Genomic DNA, 20045 nt, shown 5'->3' with positions numbered 1-20045 from the left:
TACCTTAAAATGGAATTTAGTTTATAAACATTTAGTCTCTTTATACTGGCCATATCATATTTAGATTATTACTGGACTGACCTCTCCATTTCACTATCTATAAGAAACCAAAGGAATTGCTGTCTATTTTTTGATATTTTTGATATACTGCCTTCCCTTTCACAGCCTTCTAATGCATTTGCCATTAAAGAGCAATTTTATTGGAGACGGGGGTAAAGATACTGTCTCTTTTTTTTTTTTTAAATACACACTGAAGAAGAATAATAACTAGAAACATAGAATCATGTAGGTTGGCAAGAACCTCTGGAGAGCTCTAGTCCAACCTCCAAACACAGCAAGTCCAGTAAGAGCAGGTCATGTAGGACCTTATTCAAGTGAGTTTTTAATATCTCCAAGTATGGCAATCCCAAAGCCACTCTGCACTATTCCAGTGTTTGAGCACTCTCAAGGTATAAAGAAAGTTTTCCTGAAGTCCAGTCAGAATTATGTCCCCACTGCCTTTTGTCTTTCCACTGTGCACCATCAAGAAGACTCAGGCTCCATCTTTTTCTGGCTCCACCTCAGCAGGTCCTGTGCTCCAGCCCCCAGTCAGCTCAGCAGCCTCCACTGGACTCACTCCAGCATGTCAACGTGTCTTGCACTGGGGAGCCCAAAACTGGACAGAGCACTCCAGGTGTGCTCTCACGAGTGCCAGAGAGAGGGGAAGGATCGCTCCCCTTGACCTGCTGCCCACCCTCCTACTGATACAGCCCAGCACGTGGCTGCCTTCTGAGCAAGGGCTCACTGCTGACTCCCATTCCACTTGTCCACCGGCACTCCCAGGTCCCTTGCAGCAGAGCTGCTCCCCAACCGATCAGCCCCAGCCTGGCCTGTGGCAGGGGGTTACTCCAGCCTGGGGCAGGACTCGGTATTTGCTTTGGCTGAATTTTGGGAGGTTTCTGACAGCTCATTTCCCCAGCCTGCCAAGGTCCCTGTGAAGAACAGCCTGCTCTACAGTGTATCCCCACCTCTGCTTTTAGTAATGTCGGCAAACTTGCTGTTAGAGTGCACACTCTCCTGTCATCCAGGTCATGAATGAAGACATTAAGCAGTATTAGCCCAGTATTAATCCCTAAGGGATGCCACTGATAACCACTCAGCATTTGGACTTTGTACCTCTGAGCACCACAGTCTGAAGATATTAGTCAGTTTTACACCATATACACAAATTAAAAAAAAAAAAAAATTCCACACACAGTTGATAAATACATATGGACTAAATCCAGAATTCCAGATCAAATAATTTTTAGGGAGGCTTGAAATTTGCAACAAGATCAGAATGTGTGACTCCAATTTACCTCCACTTTTAACTACTATAACCTCTAAATCCTGCACTGGATCTGTCTTAGAATACATGTCACAGAGGAAGTCACAGAAGAGACACTGCAATACTTTCTACCAGATACATGGAAATTTAAGATACCTAAGTGTCTTGATTGTTTAGTAAGTTTACTTACATCACTCAGCTGTTTGCTATTGATCTCTGCTTGCTTCTGCACTGGAGAGTCTGTCACTTGAGTAAATTTGATTTGATCAGGATGTTTTTTGTAGGTGTGCTAAAGGAAAATAATGAATATGTTTACAGTACACATACATAAGCAAAACTTTTTACTAAGACAGCAATGGAGCATTACTTTGCTAGGATTTACAGCACAGGTGAAGATAAGCATTGTTCTATACATTTGTTCTCACATTACTTAACAAAATCAGAGAGCAAATAAATTTTTAAAGCATTTACTGTAAAAAATATATAGACTTAAGCAGGTAGATGTTTGAAGTTCATTCTGCATTTTACTACTCCTCTGACTTTACGTTTTTACTTGTTAAAAAAAAGATTGTGCTGTATCTGTCTTGATCACTAGATGTCACAAAAGGCTTCTAAAATATATATGAATTTGGCTTTTAAATATATGCTAAAAAGGTGAAATTCAAAATCACAGAAGTTAACAGGAATCACTCGAGATTTCCACAGGCCTTAGAAGAGGTCATTCTGTATGATTCTCATAACTGACGACCTGGTAGCAACTACTTACATCTTTACACTGATCTAACTTCTTAATAGCTTCATATTCTTGAGTTATGGTCTGAGGGAAGTAGCATTTTGACTTGTCCTCCTCATAATCTGCCTTGTAATTTTTCTAGGGATAAAAACAACATTCCGTAAGAAAGCAAAACTGATCCTTCTTTGAAATGAAAGAAAACAGAAATAGTGCCATACTTACATCACTCTTCATAGCTTCAACTTTCATACAGTGTGTGTGATATGGGTCCTCATAGCTCCCTAAATAGTGTCCTAAAATATTCTTTTGATATGCATCTTTATATTTTACCTAGGAAAATAATCACAAATTGATAAGCAAAAGTAATTAAGAGTGTCCAATACTGAAATACACGAACAAATGCAAAAATACATACATCACTAAAATTCTTTAGAACACTGTCAGTCTGAAACTTTGGAGTGTCACAATAATTCATGTTTGTTCCTTTTGATTGTTCATAGGCTTCTTTGTATAATTTCTGCAAAAGAAAATAATGACAGTGTAGAAGATTCAATTGAAACTCATTCACAATGCATTAAAAATGACAACAGTAACATGGTGAAATGACATGAAGAACTATGAATAGGCCATCTATACAACATCTATAACACGAGGATATCGAAAGAATGACAAAATTGAGTTCCAAAGCATGGATGTATATATCCTGACACTTCCATATGTTCAGATCAAGGCCATAAATTTCACTGCATTATAAAATCAAAGAAAATAATCAAACTAATTTCAAAGTCAATTTCTTTCCAAAAAATCACAGTATTCTAATCATGCAGCTCAATATGTGCCGATCTTTCATGAAAATTATGGTAATATACTATAAAATAGTGCAGGAAAACCTATTCAATTAAATGATTTCCCAAATTATCTTTCATACTTCTTCCAGGAATAAAATATTTGTTAACTCAAATGTTAAACATCAAAGTGCCTGTGGTGGCACTTGCATTTCTGAGGACTGTATTTTTTATTAGAGATTTGAAAGCCAGATCACGGGTACAAAGGCTCTACCTAGTATTCTTAAGATTAGAAGAAGAGGGCAGACTGCTTAGCCAGTACTTCTATTGTCATCGTGAGCCTTGTGCATAGATTGCAAAGAAAAGCTTTCCCATAACATTGAAAAACAGATGGCACATTTTTTCCCAATGAATTATTTTTTTTAACTTTTTTTAGTGACTCTTGGGATTATAAGGGAAGACAGGAAGGTCTGACTCACAATTTTTGAACTTCTGACACTGAGAAATATGAAATCTCTTTCCATACAGATGAAAACAGCAAGAAGAGATAAATCAAGAAAGCCATTACATTCTTGAAGTGAGTAAAAAGAATGCAATATGTATGAATATGTGAAATTACTACATCTTTTATCACTGTTGGCATCACTTGAAGTTCCTTGAAGCAGTAAGGGAAGAACTGTCATCTCCTGATCCATTTTTCACAGGGACCCAAATGCCCTATATAATAATTAGCTATTCCTGTAATACACCACAACTATTTTCATACTCTGCTGTGGAGAATTGACTTCCTAGCTAGTAAAGAATTACTGTTCTGAGTGGTTGTATCTCATGACAAATAGTAGGTCTGTAATACCAAAAATGCTGAGAGATCCAATGGAGAAGCCTTGTAAAGAAATTATGAGTTTTGGTTTATTGTACATGATTGAAAATAATCCAAGTGAACTTTGATAATACTTACATCACTCAGCATATTTCCTGCAGCTTTTAATTGCCTCAGCAAAGGGTTCTCTGTAGCAGGAAGTACATTATAATCTGCAATAGCTTTGTTCTTTTCATAGTCTGCTCTGTATTTTATCTTTAAAAAATAGAAAGAAAAAGGTGAGGTTTTAAAAATCACTTATCCAGAGTTCTGAATTTTTATGGTGTCAGAGAAAGCGCACGATCCCCACCATGCTCATTAGCACCAGGAAAGGGTAACACTCAGCTAAGCTGCTGCTTTCCAATAAATGTTTCTAGGGAGCAGGCCAAAGCAACTTTCCTCCATTTAACAGACAATACTGAAAGCCAGACACCCACTGACCTACATCATCTCTAAAATTTCAGGAAAATACTCTTCCCGTGTTTTTTAACTGGTGATTCATCATGACAAAGGACCATGAAAGGCACTCAGACCAACAGAGTGCAGAGATGACAAGGTGGGAAGCAGGGTTACAAGATAATTGTTTAATAGTTATGATGAAGTTTCCCCACCAAGTCCCTCTTCAAATACATTCTGATCTTTCAAGTATTGGTCAACATCTCAAAATAGTCATATTCTTCAAATTAATGATACAAGATTATCATTGTCTTTGCTGATACATATACTGTTACAGAAAATGCAGAAGTCAAACAAAATCTGGACCTTCAACAAAAGATATGCTAATGTGACATCACTGAGACATACTGAGTAAAAATGAACAAATACGAAAACAGTGAGCCAGAGTCAGCTACTTTAAGATGGTCTTGGTTAATAGTACTGATTTATTCTACCTAAAAATCAGGCATGTAACATGATCAGAGTGAACAATGAAGAAAATTCTGCTCACAGAAGTAAATTCTACTTCATGGGTACTGTTGCTGAAGGTCATAAGGATGGCTAGGAGTCATTAGAGGCTTTGCAATGGAAAGCATAGAAGAATACACCTTTTGCAGGTAGGAAAATACTTTTGACATTCAACAGAACAGATTCAGTACAAACTGGCCTGACTACAGAACTATACTCAAACTAAACTAACGGGAGCATGCTTAACATACCTTACTGACATTACTTCCAAGTCGCTTATTAGCTTCATATTCTGGAGTTTCAGTTTGCATAAAGTAGATTTGGTCTTTTATGTTTTCAAAGTCTTCCTGATATTTTCTCTGTTAGGAAAAGAGAAAAACATATAACAATGTATCACATGCACTTACATTATAAATCAGCCACCCATGAAGTGGCTTAAACAGAGAAAGAGAAATACCACAAATGGAGCGGGCAAAATGAATCAGTTTTTTCCAAGTTAATACAAACAGAAGATAAAGTTGCACATTTCAAGATTTTCTGAAGAATTCACTTACCGTACTTATATTTTCTGAATTCATTTTTGCAATTGCAACATCATAGCATGGAGTTTGACTCCACTTGCCTTTGATCTTGTTTTTATAGTCTTCATGGTAGTTAATCTATAACGAAATGAAATAATAAAAATTAACCCCAAAATATCAACAAAAATAAAACACTGACTTCTTCAGATACAGCTCAATTTTCACAAGACAGATGTGTTTTTAAAAGTCTTCCTTTCAACATTGTGTCACATTTTATATCTGCCTTATAACCACTTTACCAGCTATTGTCAAAAACACCTTAAATATGATTTAACCTAATTACTTCAATATTCAGTTATCCCTCTTTATACCTTCTCTGGCTAAATGGATGAATGGATGAAATAAGTCATCTGTTCTAAAAGACAGTAGTTACTAACACAAAATTTTCTCTATGGAATATCACTAACATATTCCTTTGGTTGAGTTATGTTTTTCCACTAGTCATAATATGTTCCACTAGTTAAACTGGAATTTACGATTACTACTGCTGCAACTTGTTACAAAGCACACATGGACAACGCTGTTACTACAGGGATTGCCTGGTAGATGTGATATCTATCGGACTATATTTAAGTTCATGGAAATCAAGTACCAACTCTTTCAACCAGCTTATTTCTGTTTAATAACAAAATGTCTTCCTGAGTTTTGACTCAATGTTCCAAATGCATTTCCAGACAAGTTCTTTGCTTATCACAAAAGATTTATCTTCTTCCGTGCTATTTCAATTGTTACCTCACGGATAAAGAATGTTCATGCCCAAAAAACCCTTACAAATTCTTAGATGTTATTATATTGGAGATACATGTATCTTACTGACTATATTTTATTCATGTCAAAGAATGATCATCATCTTGTTTTTTCTACATCTAAAACTCTTCTTGATGCCAATTTAGCTTTTCAGCTATAGAATTAGGTTTGAGAATTTTTCTGCAAGTGAAATACTACCTCCTTTCACCTTCCAATTGATTTCATTACTATATTCTCTTAATGGTTTTACAACCACAAGGGTATATTGTAATTCTCTAATCTTAAACAGCAGATAATTTCCAATACACAGCAACAAAATCATGTATCTCCTCCTCTTCATCACAGCTAGATTCTAAATGGCGTTAAAATCCTACTTCTGGCTTAAAAGACTGTCACTTAGCTCCAGTTACTTCAGTGAAAGTGGGTCATCCTATATTTCATTTCACCTCCTGCATTCTTCAGTTGTGCTTTATTCTAACTACAACTAAAATGCACTGGTGAGGACTGGTGTCAGAGGATTTGTTAATCATGCCACACAGTTATGGAATTTACTGCTGAACATTATGTGCTAATTCAGCATGCAGATCAGGAAAAGGTTATCTAATTTGCCAAACATTTCCACTAATTGATATCTATGAATTTAATAATGCTTGGCATGTGTAAGCGTACAGCAATTTGACACTGCAACGAACATTTAGATGTATTCTGTGCCACTAAACTAGGAATCATCACAGATGAGATGTCTGACTTTTCAGCAAAATCAGGTTATTCCTTGTGAGAAAGTAACAGACTCCAAACACATTATATATATTCCTACTTTTTATGATATACATTTCAAAGAAGAGCAAAAAGGGGTGCTGTTTACTATTCTCTCCTGTAAACATGGGAAGTGTAAAGTAGGAGAGGAAAAAAAGAGGGAAAAAAGATAAATAATGTATCTGTATGAGAGGGAAAGAGAAGCAGAAAAATTTTGTGAAATCTAAATTCACTGATATAAACAAAAGTTTTGCATTTTACATGAGACTGGCCAGGTTTTTCTCTCCTATGTTTCAGAAAGATAGTGAGAAAAGGTAAAAATTGACTTTTAACACTGAAAATTCAAAGGAATTTTCATATGAGGTCTGGTCTTTTCTTTTGCTCTCCCTTTCTTTAGGTAACAATTTGCCTCTCAAACTCCAAAACTGAAATTCCTACACAAGGAAGAACACCGCATTCTACTTACATCACTGAGTTGCCTTGTCACTTTCTTGGCTAGTTCCACATCAGGTGGATCTGGCAGAGAAGTGTATTTAGATTTTCGTTCATCATGCCCTTTTTTGTAGACGATCTGAAAAAATGACAGAAGCCAGCTTTTACACTAACTGTCTGCTAATAAGTGACAGAATATTTACTCGGAATCCTACTAATGCTACCATTAACAAAAGTAGTTACGTTCATAGCTGCTGCAGTGTTAACTCTTTCAACCAATGTATTCTGGAGGACTCCTGAGAAGTCTCTCAGTAAGACAGTGAAAAAGAGCCAGTTCTCTGTGAAAGTTTTTAAGTCTATTAACATTACTGCCCCCATAGATATGAACAAGTGAAGCTCTGGACATCTTCAAAATTCACTGAAATGTTAAAGTGAGACCTGAAATTGTTGGTTGAAGAGTGCTTTTTCTTTTTTTTTTCATCAGCAAATCACACAGCCTCACAAATTCCTGAGTTTTCTTACCACTACTTTAGAGACACAGGCTTACAGAACTACAACAGAGAACTGGGCTTATACTAAATATGGGAGTTTCTTCACGTTTTCTGAGATACTCGAGGTCTTCTTATTGGTTATCTCAGAAGACCTTTAATAAATTATTTCATTCATTCATAACTCAACTTCAAATTGTCAGTCCCTGCCAGCTCTCTAACACAGAGTACACACTTTTCTATAAAAATAGCAGTACTGTCAGTGCTATCAGTGCACATTTATGCACTTTTATTTCCTGTTCCATTACAAGGATTTTATACCTAGTCTAAGCACACCTAGCAGTCTATCAAGTTACGCCGTAATACTCATGTGATCCAAGGGACAATTAGGCTTTGACACTCACATCACTCAGAGTCTTTTGGGCCTGTGCCACCCTCCTGAGCTCTGGACTGTCATTGTATGGATAGAATAATGCTTTGTCTCCTTCCCAGTCTTCTGTATAGAGTTTCTGAAAAACAGAAAAATACCAGAATACTCATTATGAAATAACCTCTGGCTTGAAATGCTTCTTGCACTTCAGCTCCTTAAACCTGTGATTTTCCTTACCTTACTGAACATCGCTGTATTTTTTATTGCATTCACAAGTTCTGGAGCATCAGGGGGAAGTAGGTACTTGTCTTTATTCTCCTCCCAATTTTGTTTATATAACACCTGGACAAAAAAAATCAGCATGTTGGTTATTCTATTTTTAGAAAAATACTTACATTTGCTAACAAACAGCCTGCTTTAAAGATATTTTTGAAACGCAAGTCTCAAACCAGTGCCATTTAAAGACATCATCAACAGGAAACATCAAAGATAATGAGATTTTTACTGCTTTGGTCAACTCTGCTATCTCTTCCTGTCCTTCTAAATTGTTCTGTAAACATTGTTTTAGCACCCCGAGCTCAAAATTTTACTCATATTGTTAACTTCACGATCCATTAATGTTCAGAACCCTTACAAAAATTCACCCCTCACTCACCTTGCTCACTTGCTGTGAGACCTTCTTTGCATGTTCTATATCCTTGGCCTTTTCATCAACATGGCAAATAGTTCTAGCAACTTCACCAGCCATGCGGTATTTAACCTAGATCAATGCATACCAAGAAACAATTATTTTCACATCAAAAACTGACAGATTTTTTTAAAGTAGAATATTGTTATCTTGATGCTTAACATAGTAAACACCCAAAACCTGAATTCAAGAAAACACTTAGGCATATGATCAGCCTTTACCATGGACTAGATGTTCCTTAGAAATGAAACCTATGGAAACAAATGGATTTTGTGAACTGAGACATGCAGCTTTGAGATAGTGTCAAGAGCTGTGAATCCTAGTTAGAGGTAGTGCCCTTCTGTAGTCACAGAGTTGTCTCTAAGAGTACTCCTACCCTGCAGAATCAAGAAAGAGTGAGAGAGAGAGACAGAGAGAGATCCCTGTGCTAAGCAGTGTACCTGCATTACTCAGTCCATTACCATGTAAACACTAGCTGTAGTCCCAAAAGCAATATAGCCACATCACTGGGGCAAGCAAGTAGGTTGGTCACAAAATCATCCTAATGCAGTTACACCACTCCCTGCTCAAGAGCAGGCTCAGTCAGCATTAGCTCATGGATTGCTGCATCACATTCCTCAGTACCTCCTAAGTCAGGAAAAGGGCAGAATTTAATACACACTCATCTCCTGAACACTGGTTAGGGTTAGGTGACCCCCCTCCCCGCCTCCAGCTTCCCATTTTTAGGCACTTAACTCTCCCTATTTACTGCACAAAGAACTAAGATAACTTTCTATGTGGATTTTGGTTTCCCAAACTGTGATACTGTCGAAAGGGAAAGTACAGTTGCTTAAAAGAAAGAGGAGAGAGGAAGAGTTAGCTTCCAGAACTGCAGGCATGGCATTGTTGCGGCATGGCTAATGCACCTGAGCTAGCTTGGGAAGGCAGACCACACTGTGAGATTCCCACAGAGGGGACAGAGGGGGAAAAACATCTTGGAAAATCCCGTAATAAATGACAAGATGCATAGAGTTCATTTTGCAATGCTTGGGGAGGGCAGGCATCATTTTTGCAATATCTCTTTATAAAAGTGACTTTCAGTTGCTCTATGAAAACAAAAATATGCTTAAACACATTTTACAAGCAAAATTCTATGGTTATTAATCCAGAGTTTAACTTAACTTCAACAAAAAATTCATCAGACACATCATGCATGATGACTGCAGGATGCGGTGTGTGCTATATTCAAATTCAATGATACAGACCGTCACCATCTCTCATGTTTTTCTCTGTAACTTCTGATCAGTATTTTTCAAACCTCTTTCGCCACAGTGAAATTGAGCTATTATTCAGCTGGTCAAGAACCTTCCTGAGAGGCCCAATTCCATGCAAAATCCTAGAACTAAAATTCTTCACAGTCTGTAGTCCTCACTCTTGCAAACTTGCTAACGTTTCTACTAAACATTCAGATTGCCTTATCATAACACTATTAAAAAAATCAATTCTTATTTAGTATTCACAATTATGACTCAGCTTGCTTCTTTACCACTCAATAATTTTTCTTATGATAGCTCACACCTACCTCACTGAGCTGGTCTTGTACTTTCTTGATTCGCCGATGTTCTGGGGTATCAGTTGTGGAAGCATATGGCTTTCCTTTTTCTTTTCTAAATTTTTCTTTGTATTTGTTCTGAGAGGAAATAAGAACAAATTTAACTGAGACATATCCTAAAGCTCTGGCAGGGATCTATATAGCAATTATCGATTTATTTACCTGATAGGTATAGAAATTTTTGGCAGATTATTGAATAGTAAAAATTGGCATTACTCAAGTGAAATTTACAGAGTTATGCTCACTTAAACCAATTGACTTTCTTCCATCTGACACAATAGAGAAAATCTATGTCTACCTTTAGCCTGTTTTAGTTCACCTCCAATTGATTTTATTCTCCTTGGGAGTTTCAAATTGGTGTATTTCCAGGTGTTTCAGCAGCCAAAGATGAGGAGAATACGTGGGTGAGGGTAGCAGTCCTAGCTCACACATAAGCCTTTTAACAGTGAATATTGGTAGGTAATAGACATTAAAATTCAGGAGAAGGGAGCTGACACCCTTTGCATCTTTTCAGAGCAATCTTTTCCCACTTTTCACAACACAGTACAATATTGGTCTACTTTGGTCTTTGGTATCCCAGAGCAGAAATTTAGATTGGTGCTTGTTCCCATACTGCGTACAGGAATTTTTCTTGGATAGACAGACAGGTAGAAAAACATGCTATTATAAAAATGTTGAGATTTGCTGTTCAATAGACTTCACACTCTGTATCTTCCTTCACTTGCATATCTAAGTCAGATAGTGCAGGAGTCCTGTTAACTGACACCTCTGATTACCTTCTCCCATCTCCCTCAAGGCACTTTTTGTGTCTTTATAATTACCTAACACACTTAAGCAGGAAATGGGCAAAAGATGGGTTGATTCAAAGCTATTTGAGGTAAACAGCACTAACACACATTATTAAATGAAGTACAAAAGAAAACAGAAGAATAGTAGGAAGGTTTGCAATGATACTTACTAAATATTTTTGAAATCAGTGTTACTAAAGAATAAAAGACACAGATGGGACAATTTACCTCACTGAATAGGTCCTTCATTTTATTACTGTGTTGCAGATATGGTGTCAAAAACTTAGATGGGTCCACTTTTGTCCGTATTATCTTCTTTCTGACTGGAGGTGCTGCATGCTCAACAGAAGGCCTTTCATGCTCAACTGTATATATGGTGGTGTGGGGACTCGTGTATTCTGTGGTCTCAGTGATCACCTAGGAATAAGGAAAAATAATTATTTGCTTTACAATCACCTAGGAATAAGGAAAAATAATTATTTGCTTTATAATTTTAAATCATCGGTTTATTGTAAGCATTTCTGAACTCCTCTATCTAGTAAAAGGATGCTCACCTCTTATCCAGTAACTACCTACAATGAAGAAAAAACGGTGACGCTTTTCCCACTGGGATTGCCCAGTGTACCGCCTATGCATCACCCAAACTAAAAGCAGGAGGAATTAACTGATTGGCTGACTTCTGTATCAAGCTCATGTAATTACTCTCCAGAAGCCCTGGGAGACAGTAGCTCCTGCTGCCTCTGTTCTGCATGCATAACTTCAACCGGCATCAGGGGGGTTCTGAGTGGGGCTACTGGCAGCTAAAGCGTAGAAACGTTGTCAGTGCTGAAACTGTGTTGAAAACACACATGTTGCACAGCCAGGGCTCCTAATGATGTCACTGAAAGCTGTGCAAATGGGCTAAGGGTGCATACGGTCCTTCAAAAAGAATATCCTCTTCTTGCAAAAGGAAAGAACAGGATCCAGGAAGACAGACAAGACTAAGTCTTTGAGATCTTTTAATAAGTACATGATTCACTAGCAGACTGAACAAATGCCTAGAATCCACCTTTCCTAATAATCTACATTTTCTCATATGGATAGTCAGATCATAATCATGGCAGAGACATATTTGAGATACATATATAATCAATGGATGAAGTGCATCCATTGGAAAGAAGCCCTTAATTTAAATCTTTTAAATGCCTATTTATCAATATATTCATGCTGTAAGCAATAATTTCAATACTACTAAGAGTCTAATTAGAAGAATTTTAAAATAATTATTAAAACCAAAAAACACCAGAATTACGTGAGTAAGAAAGTATCAAGGTTTATTTCATATCAGTTAGCTTAAAAAAGCAAAGGCCTTTAAAAGGGAATGCATGAAGCTCAGATTTCTGATAGCTATTTGCATTAGTATGACACAGACCAGAAAATACATCAAGCATTAACTTGAGAAAGAGCACAAGACACTTAAATTCTCAAAGTTTTGTTTACTATGGGACCATTACTTGCATTTCAGTAATGCTGTCCCAGTATGTTATTAGTCACTTCTGCACCACCGCAAGTTAATGTCTTAACTCCACTTCAAATACACAAGGTTTCAATTCATTTTGGCACTGAACAGCACTGGAGAGTTTGAAACTTGTCTAGATGAACACTGTGAAAAGTACTACCCACCATTTGCTTTATAAAAGAATAGTAAAGTTACATGTTCTAAGGAAAAGTTGTAATAAATTCCTAAAATTTGGCTTCTTCAAAGAAAATGAACAAAAAAGAGAGGCTTGATTCTGAATATATGGTATTTCATGCAAAAAATATCCTTTTCATATGATAACTCACAGGTTCGCATGGTGCTAATACATCAGACTGTATCTACAGTTGCTGGAAAAAAGTCTAATCACATTAGCTAGATAGACATTCTTCATTCCACAGTGTTACTCTCGAAGACTGACAGAAGTCAGATACAGAAATAATCAGTCATCCTATTGCTCCTTTTAAATGCAGTCTGGCTATAGATTTTTAAAACAAAATACCTGATGAACTCAGTGGTTGACTTCATCTTAAAAATGTATACATGACAATCTTTCTTTGAAAGTGTAGTCCTAGATTACTTGCTCAAAGGGTATTCATCAATTTATATTTTAGTACATAAAAAATTTAGGAATTTGGTCTAATCCCAACAAAAAGTCCAGGAAACAGACAGGACAGACATCCAGAACAAGCTACAAGTCCTCTAGATCATCCCACAACAGGGCCTGGCATAGCAGATAAAGTCTTTAAGAAGCAACTGTCCACCAATATTTGTGTGTTTAACAAGAAAAATTAGTCCTCAGAATGAAAAAGTTTTATCATTTAGCATTATGCATTAATTGCATGCACATATACACCAGCAGCAACTTCACAGGGACCTTTACCTCATGTGGTTCACCATCCTCAATAACTGTCTCCTCAATGTAGTACTATAAAAAAAAAAAGGAAAAAATATTGTTAGGCCAGATCATCCTATTTCTGAAGAAACAGGACTGTAGTTCATAGGTACAAATGTAGTCTCATTTGCTTTTTCACTGACCTGAAGATCTGTTCATTTTTGCGCTAATAATTTGATTTTTTTTTCATATGTTCTTTAACTGCCCTGCCTTAGAGTTGTTCCCACCTAATGACCTAAACCCCTTAAATCACGGCAGTCATACCCAGGAGGTGATAGTGATTTGTTATCAATTATATTTTTATTAAGTAAATAGAAACAATGATTTGGTGTTTGTTTATTTGTTTCATTTTGGTGAAAACACTTCAGTCTTTCTGATTTTTTTCAGGATATATTATTCAACATTACTGCATATCTTTGTATATTCAGTGAGAAAATAGGTAAACAGGTAATTGTGAGGGTCAAAGTTTAACAGATTTTTTTTCCACATACAAATTCTGCCTCATATCTGAAAATCCAGGCTTACGCTTTTGTCTCTTAGTTAGAAATGACAGAAATGAAGCACTTAAATGATTTCATGAGATCACCTAATCCAAATTTCTGCTCTGACACATGATGAAATTTATCTAGTCTATGCACCCTGAGATGAAATTGTCCAACTTCTTCTAAAAACTTTCCAACCATTTGCAGTTTGTTAGTCTGTAGGAACCAGCTCGAGCACTGAACCATCTTTATAGATAGGAATTTTTTCTTAATGCCAAAGTGACATTTTTCTTACTAAAAATTAAGCCAACTGCTTATTAATTTACCTTCTAAAAAAAAATGGAAATAATAGATCACAACGGTGGATCTCCATGATGACATTTGTGTATTTCAATACTATCATTATGACCTGACTCAAAAATTTATTTTTCAAACTAAATAAACCCAAATCTTTCAATCCTTCCTCATAGGTTTCATTTTCTAATTCTATCATTTCTTACGCTTCCTTCTGAATTCTTCAAGTCATTAATCTTTGGTGCCCCAAACTGCACTTGGCACACCTGATGAGGACTCACGAGTACCAAGTAGAGTATATTCTTCCTGTGCCTTACCTATAGCACTCCTGTATCTCAAAACAACATTAATCTTTTTGTGGTATTATCAAAACATTTACTCATGTTTCATTTTAGTCCATTATACTGTTCCCACATTTGACCACCCTCATGGTGGAAAAAGTGTTTTCCTACCATCTAATTGGAGTAGCTAATCAGAACCGCGATATCTAATTGACTCCCATCTTCTCTATATCCTCTGATCAGGTAGTTGTAGATAGCAATAAAATCTCCCTTTAGCCTTCCTCTCTTAAGGATGGGCAATGCCAGCCCTCTCATCCTCTCCTTGTATGTCCTGTCCCTTTCCATATATTCCTTTTTCTGGGTTTGAGCTCAATCAGGAGCTCCACCTGTGCCAGCCTCCTGCTGTGCTTGCTCGGGCTTGCTCACATGCTTGTGCATTGCCCACACACGGGGCTGCACTGCTCTCAGGCTCTGAGGAAGCTGTCCTTCAAGATCACCCAGCTCTCCGGGGCCCCTTTGCCCTCTGGGGCATTTTTCCAGGGGATCTTGCCAAGCAGGTCCCTGAACAGGCCAAAATCTGCTCTTCTGAAGCCCCAAGTTGTCATTCTGATGTTTGTCTTGCTCACTCCTCTCAGATCTTCAACTCCACAGCCTCCTGGTTCCTGCAGCCAAGGCTACCCCTGACCTTTACACCTTCCACCTGTTCTTCCTTCTTTGTGAGCAGCAGGTCCAACAGAGCAGCTCCTCTAGTCAGTTCATCTATCACTGCATGAAATTATCTTCAACAAATTCCAGAAACCACCTGTGTTGTTTATGCCTGGCCATATTGCCATCCTTGATTACAAGAGCCCATGAGGCTTTCTCCAGCTGCCTGAAGAAGTGCCACAGGCACTGCAACTACTCTGAAGCTGCAGATCTGCAGGTGGGGCAGGAACCTCCCTCCTGTTGCCAGAAGTCACAAGCCTCCTCCATGGCCATCCTTGGAAACCCTTCTCCATCACTCCCTTCCTTGCCTCGTGTGGCTCAGGCTCCCCTTTTTCATGAGGAAATCGGACGATCTCCTCGTCGTTTTCCCTGATGCTGCAGCTCTTCCTCCAGCACCTCCACCCGCCATCTCAGCGCCTTGCCCAGAGCACGTCTCCCAAAGCAGAGCCGCGGCCGCCCTGCCCTGCCCCGCCGCGCAGCAACCACACCGCAAATGGCGGCCGCGCGGTGGCGCCGCCGCCGCCGATCTCGCGAGAGCTGCCGCCCGCCACGGCGCCGCGCCACCCCTGCAGCAAATGGCGGCCGCGTCGAGGCGCCCGCGAGGCGAGGCTCGCTTCAGACCCCGCCTCCGCCCGGCACGACGAGGACACGCCGTGAGAGGTGTTGAGCCATTCGCTGCAGGAATCCGCAGTTAGGGGACCCCGTCGGCCCCGTGAAGGTCTGCACTGGGTCTCAAGTCTCTCGCGGACCCCTCCCAGCTGTGCGGCGACCCCTCACGGAGACGTTTCCCGCCCGCGCTGAGGTAAGAGGCTGCCGGCGGCACCACCCTCCCCGCGGTATCACAACTTCGAGGTTTTCTGCCTCTGCAGGCCCTTGAAAATTAATTCAGAAACGTTAGGTCGCTGCCGGCAGGCTTAAATTCTCCACACCGAGGTGGCCAGCACCTCTATGTCCAGGCCCCACGAAAGAAAAAGGGTGGAAAGCCATCCTTTCCCCTGCGGGCCTCTCCAGAGCTTGCCCACCGTGCTGGGGCACCGCCTTGTCTGCCCTGAGGCCGAGGAGGAAGGAAAAAACAGGACATTTTCAAAAGGTACCCAACTTCCATTGGCTTCCAGCAAGGAGAAAATGTAAAAAAACATCTTTGAAAATCTCCTCTGCAGTAATCTGCTCAGGGTCGTATGCCAAAACTGCAGAAAGCAAAAGCCCTTGAAATCAAGCCCTAATAGAATTATAATTAACACTCAAATCTTTTTTTCCAGAACTGTTCCTCAGAGTTAGGTTCACATAGCTAGACTACACTTTTCAAACAATCTCATTTTGACTATGTTCTGGGGCAGTTTCTGCTTTCTGGCCCTACAGTCCACCTGACCGGCCTGTCACAAAGTCTCCGGTTAGCAGGAAAACGTTTGTGTGATTCACTGTATTTCTTGCACATCACAAATGGCTACAATATGGCAAATGGCAGCCTAATACCTCCAGAGAAAGGAAAAAATAGCATCTTAAGCAAAATACTCAGAATTTTCTGAGTCACTCATTATTCAGTAATAATTTTCTATTCTTTCTGAAAATGAATTTCTGACAACTCAATTATATATTTAATTATTCAAAATATGCAATTCATTTAAAAGTGGAATTCTAGTTTAAACAACTCTGGAAAAGGCTAAGCTGCTTTAAAATTACACTGGAAGCTGTTGTTCCTCTTTTAAATATTCACTATGAATATCTAAGGAGGAACCACTGTAGCAGAACCATCTCAGTCAATCCTAGTGATGTGGTTACAGGAAAGTATTAATTCAAAATTAAAAAAAAAAAAGCTGTGTAAACAGAAAACCCAACATAATTCCAGCATCAATAAATAAACACTGACAGCAACTAAAAAAGAAATTATGATTAGCTAATAGAAGAAAAGATAATTATGGAAGTTGGTCTGAATGTAATACATTTTGTTACACTGTTAAAGCAAATAATGTTCAGGAAGTGTAATGACAATAACAAGTAACACAGTAATAGGAAACTTAATGAAGAACTAGTGTCCTTATGACTCAGTTGCATAACGCCTGTTAAAGTGGACTTTATGAACAGTAACATTTATTTCCCAAAACACATTTAACTAACTCAATAGCGAACCATTTGACTTTACTTCCTTGGTTATTTGAAATTCATAGAGTCAGTATTCAGGGCTCAGTGCTGTAATACTGCCTGAAATCCACAATCCATTGCATTTAGCATGGAGATAAGAGTTATAGGACAATATCAACATTTGCACTCCCTCCTTTTTTCCTCAAACAAGCACTGAGCAATTTATTATGATCACATATATATTTCATAATGTGTTATTGCATTTCAACATAATCGTAATGTAACAGGTAAGACTATACTGTCTATTAACCCGGTATACTCCTCTAATAACAAAGTCATTCCAGTGGCCCTCGCTCATAATAATAAGCTCTAGTTTCCCTAGTTCTTGGGGATTCATTTAATCGAATTGCAGGGACTACATAATTAGGCATAGAACTGTGAGTTTAAATGACCTGTGGTCAAATTAATCCCTGATGAAACTCTGTTGACATCTACAGGTTTAAATCCAGCTCCATCTCTGCAATTTGTAAGGCGAAATACAGTATTGCTTGACTGTACATTGGTGGCACAAAACTTTTCTGCATTGCAGTGGGCACAGATGCAGAGGCTAGCCTAAAAAGTGGCATCCAAAGTCCTCCTCTCTAGTATGGATTGGATGACAGAGGGCAAGCCAGGAGGGAAAAGAGATGACCCACTGCAGCTATAATTAAGCAGAGGCGTAAGCACAAAACCTTGCGATAGGTTGTGGAATGGTCACAATCCTTATTTAAACAGAGAGACTGACAGGAAGCAGAGAGGTTTTGCTCCTCTGATAGCAACTATATATATTTTTTTAACTGATCAGACCAAATAATGAATATCTAAACATACCCTGAATTTCAGAGACCAAACAGCAAGAAACCATCTCTGTCCATGAGCAACATCTCTTTAAAGTAATTAATATATTCACAAGGCAGCAAACAAATATTTCTATTTTCAGATTTTCTTCTTACCTCTACAACTTCCTCATATTCTTCCTCCTCCATTTTTGCAGTATTCTGCCTCTCACCCACTCACTGGTCATGTAACAGAGAAAAGTGTGAATATATCATATTAGCCCAAGACTGAAAGTATAATAAAAAGCTACTTGTCAAGTTCGCAGTAAGCTTGGGTCACAGTTAGTAACCAGCAATATTGTTACATTGTTTTATTAGCTAATCAGTAGCAGAACTTGAACAACTGAGAGAACAAAATTTGCAATCTAACATTACTTTGTTTCTGATTATTGTTGGAAACTGTTGGATTAAGTTTCAAGCATACTGATACAAATTAGTTTTGGACAAATATTTTACTCTGATAATTACAACACCAATACTGGAATTCAATGAAAATTGAAAAAAAAATCTGAGGAAGAGATTTGTTGAAGTATGACTTGATTTCTTTTTATTATAACAAAGTTATTTGAAGAATTTTCCTTTTCTCTGGGACTGTTCTATACTACTTCATTACATTTTAAAACTCCTGTTAGAATGGGAACTTTATCTGTATATTCTACTATATCCACTTACATGTAAAAACATAATGTAGGGAAAAAAAATTTTTTTAAGTGACCTTAGGTTAATGAGGCAATTCTTCTCTTTGCAGCATTAGCCTGTACAGGTGCTCTGGGGCTTTATTTTAGCTCTTGTGGCTTTTTTATGTGTATTTCTTCAGACCCAGAAAATATGAAAATCCATACAGTTGGACCTAACTACAAAGTACAGAATACTATCAAAACCTTTAAACAAATTAATTAATACAGTGATTTTTGCTATGAGGCAAAGTCATAATTTTCTACCAGAGAGTACAGTCAGTTTCTAATGTTGGTAGGGGATGAGGTTTTGGAACAGCTGTTCCTGAGTCCAAAGATATTTGCCATGTAAGTTAATACTACCAAATGACTGGGTGGTTTTGTTTAGCTGGCTAAACTGCAATTCCTTCTGAGGCAAGTGAAGTCTAGTAATGCAGGTTAAATATAGGAACATAAAATACTGTCGCTTTTTAGTGCCAATGTGTTGAGAAAAATTACCAGAAACTGGTTTTGTTAAACCAGAATTTAAAATAAATAAATAGTTACTCAATTAACAAACAGCAAGTCAGGTGAAAAAGTAGGCCAGTGTTTATGCACAAATCCCAGAAGCAGGGACTTGCACATAAGGAACCTCTCTGTAGAAGCTGTCATTATTTTAACCTTCATTTGCACTTCCAAAACACAGTTGCAGATCCTTTTCTTTTACTAGCAGCTAGCCAGCTATCCAGTCAGACAGAACATCTGACCTCCATTGACAAGGAGCAACTCGTACTCTCAAAAAACTACAGAGTTAGGAAATAGCTCCAGGTCCTATTCTGAAGAAAAAAAGCCAAGTATAATTAAATGATCTTACCAGCAACATCTAGTAAATATCCTTAGGAGCAAAGCCTCTCCAGTCTGCCCTCCTGAGCAATGCTGGGCGAGAGCGAGCCTGATGCATCAGCTCCTAATTACGCATGTGGCCAGGGCAGCCAATCTGGCTCCAGCGCGCTCGGGTTTCAGCCCTAAATATACTTGGTGACCCTGGGGGAGGCCACCTGTTCTCAGCACCATGAAGGAAAAGGGAGCAGGGCACTTCTGTATTCCTGAGGAAATCCAAAACATACCACAGCTTGACTAAATTTCATCAGATCTCTACTGAAATGGATCCCTAAGCAAATAGAAGGGAGTGTTCAAATGGAAAAAGCATGCACATTTTTTCCTGTCAGAGCCGATAA

The 20045-nt window shown here is 38.3% G+C and overlaps 1 protein-coding gene across 1 annotated transcript in view; it reads right to left on the bottom strand.

Annotated features, from left to right (window-relative positions):
* Positions 1–18968, bottom strand: part of NEB (nebulin) — a 142201-nt gene extending 123233 nt beyond the window's left edge. The window contains exons 1-16 of the mRNA XM_064514551.1: positions 18870–18968; positions 18272–18334; positions 13427–13471; positions 11256–11444; positions 10210–10317; positions 8616–8720; positions 8198–8302; positions 7995–8099; positions 7137–7241; positions 5141–5245; positions 4838–4945; positions 3783–3899; positions 2455–2556; positions 2262–2369; positions 2073–2177; positions 1497–1595 (exon numbers count right to left, since the gene is read on the bottom strand). Of these exons, the coding sequence (XP_064370621.1) occupies positions 1497–1595; positions 2073–2177; positions 2262–2369; positions 2455–2556; positions 3783–3899; positions 4838–4945; positions 5141–5245; positions 7137–7241; positions 7995–8099; positions 8198–8302; positions 8616–8720; positions 10210–10317; positions 11256–11444; positions 13427–13471; positions 18272–18304 (1539 nt within the window). The 5' untranslated portion in view covers positions 18305–18334; positions 18870–18968. The remainder of the gene's footprint in view (positions 1–1496; positions 1596–2072; positions 2178–2261; positions 2370–2454; positions 2557–3782; positions 3900–4837; positions 4946–5140; positions 5246–7136; positions 7242–7994; positions 8100–8197; positions 8303–8615; positions 8721–10209; positions 10318–11255; positions 11445–13426; positions 13472–18271; positions 18335–18869) is intronic.
* Positions 18969–20045: the final 1077 nt, after the last annotated feature.

Source organism: Dromaius novaehollandiae, chromosome 7 (assembly GCF_036370855.1).
Source record: "Dromaius novaehollandiae isolate bDroNov1 chromosome 7, bDroNov1.hap1, whole genome shotgun sequence".
Lineage (NCBI taxonomy): Eukaryota > Metazoa > Chordata > Aves > Casuariiformes > Dromaiidae > Dromaius > Dromaius novaehollandiae.
The sequence above is the reverse complement of the archived record's forward strand: the minus strand, read 5'-3'. Positions and strand labels throughout refer to the sequence as shown.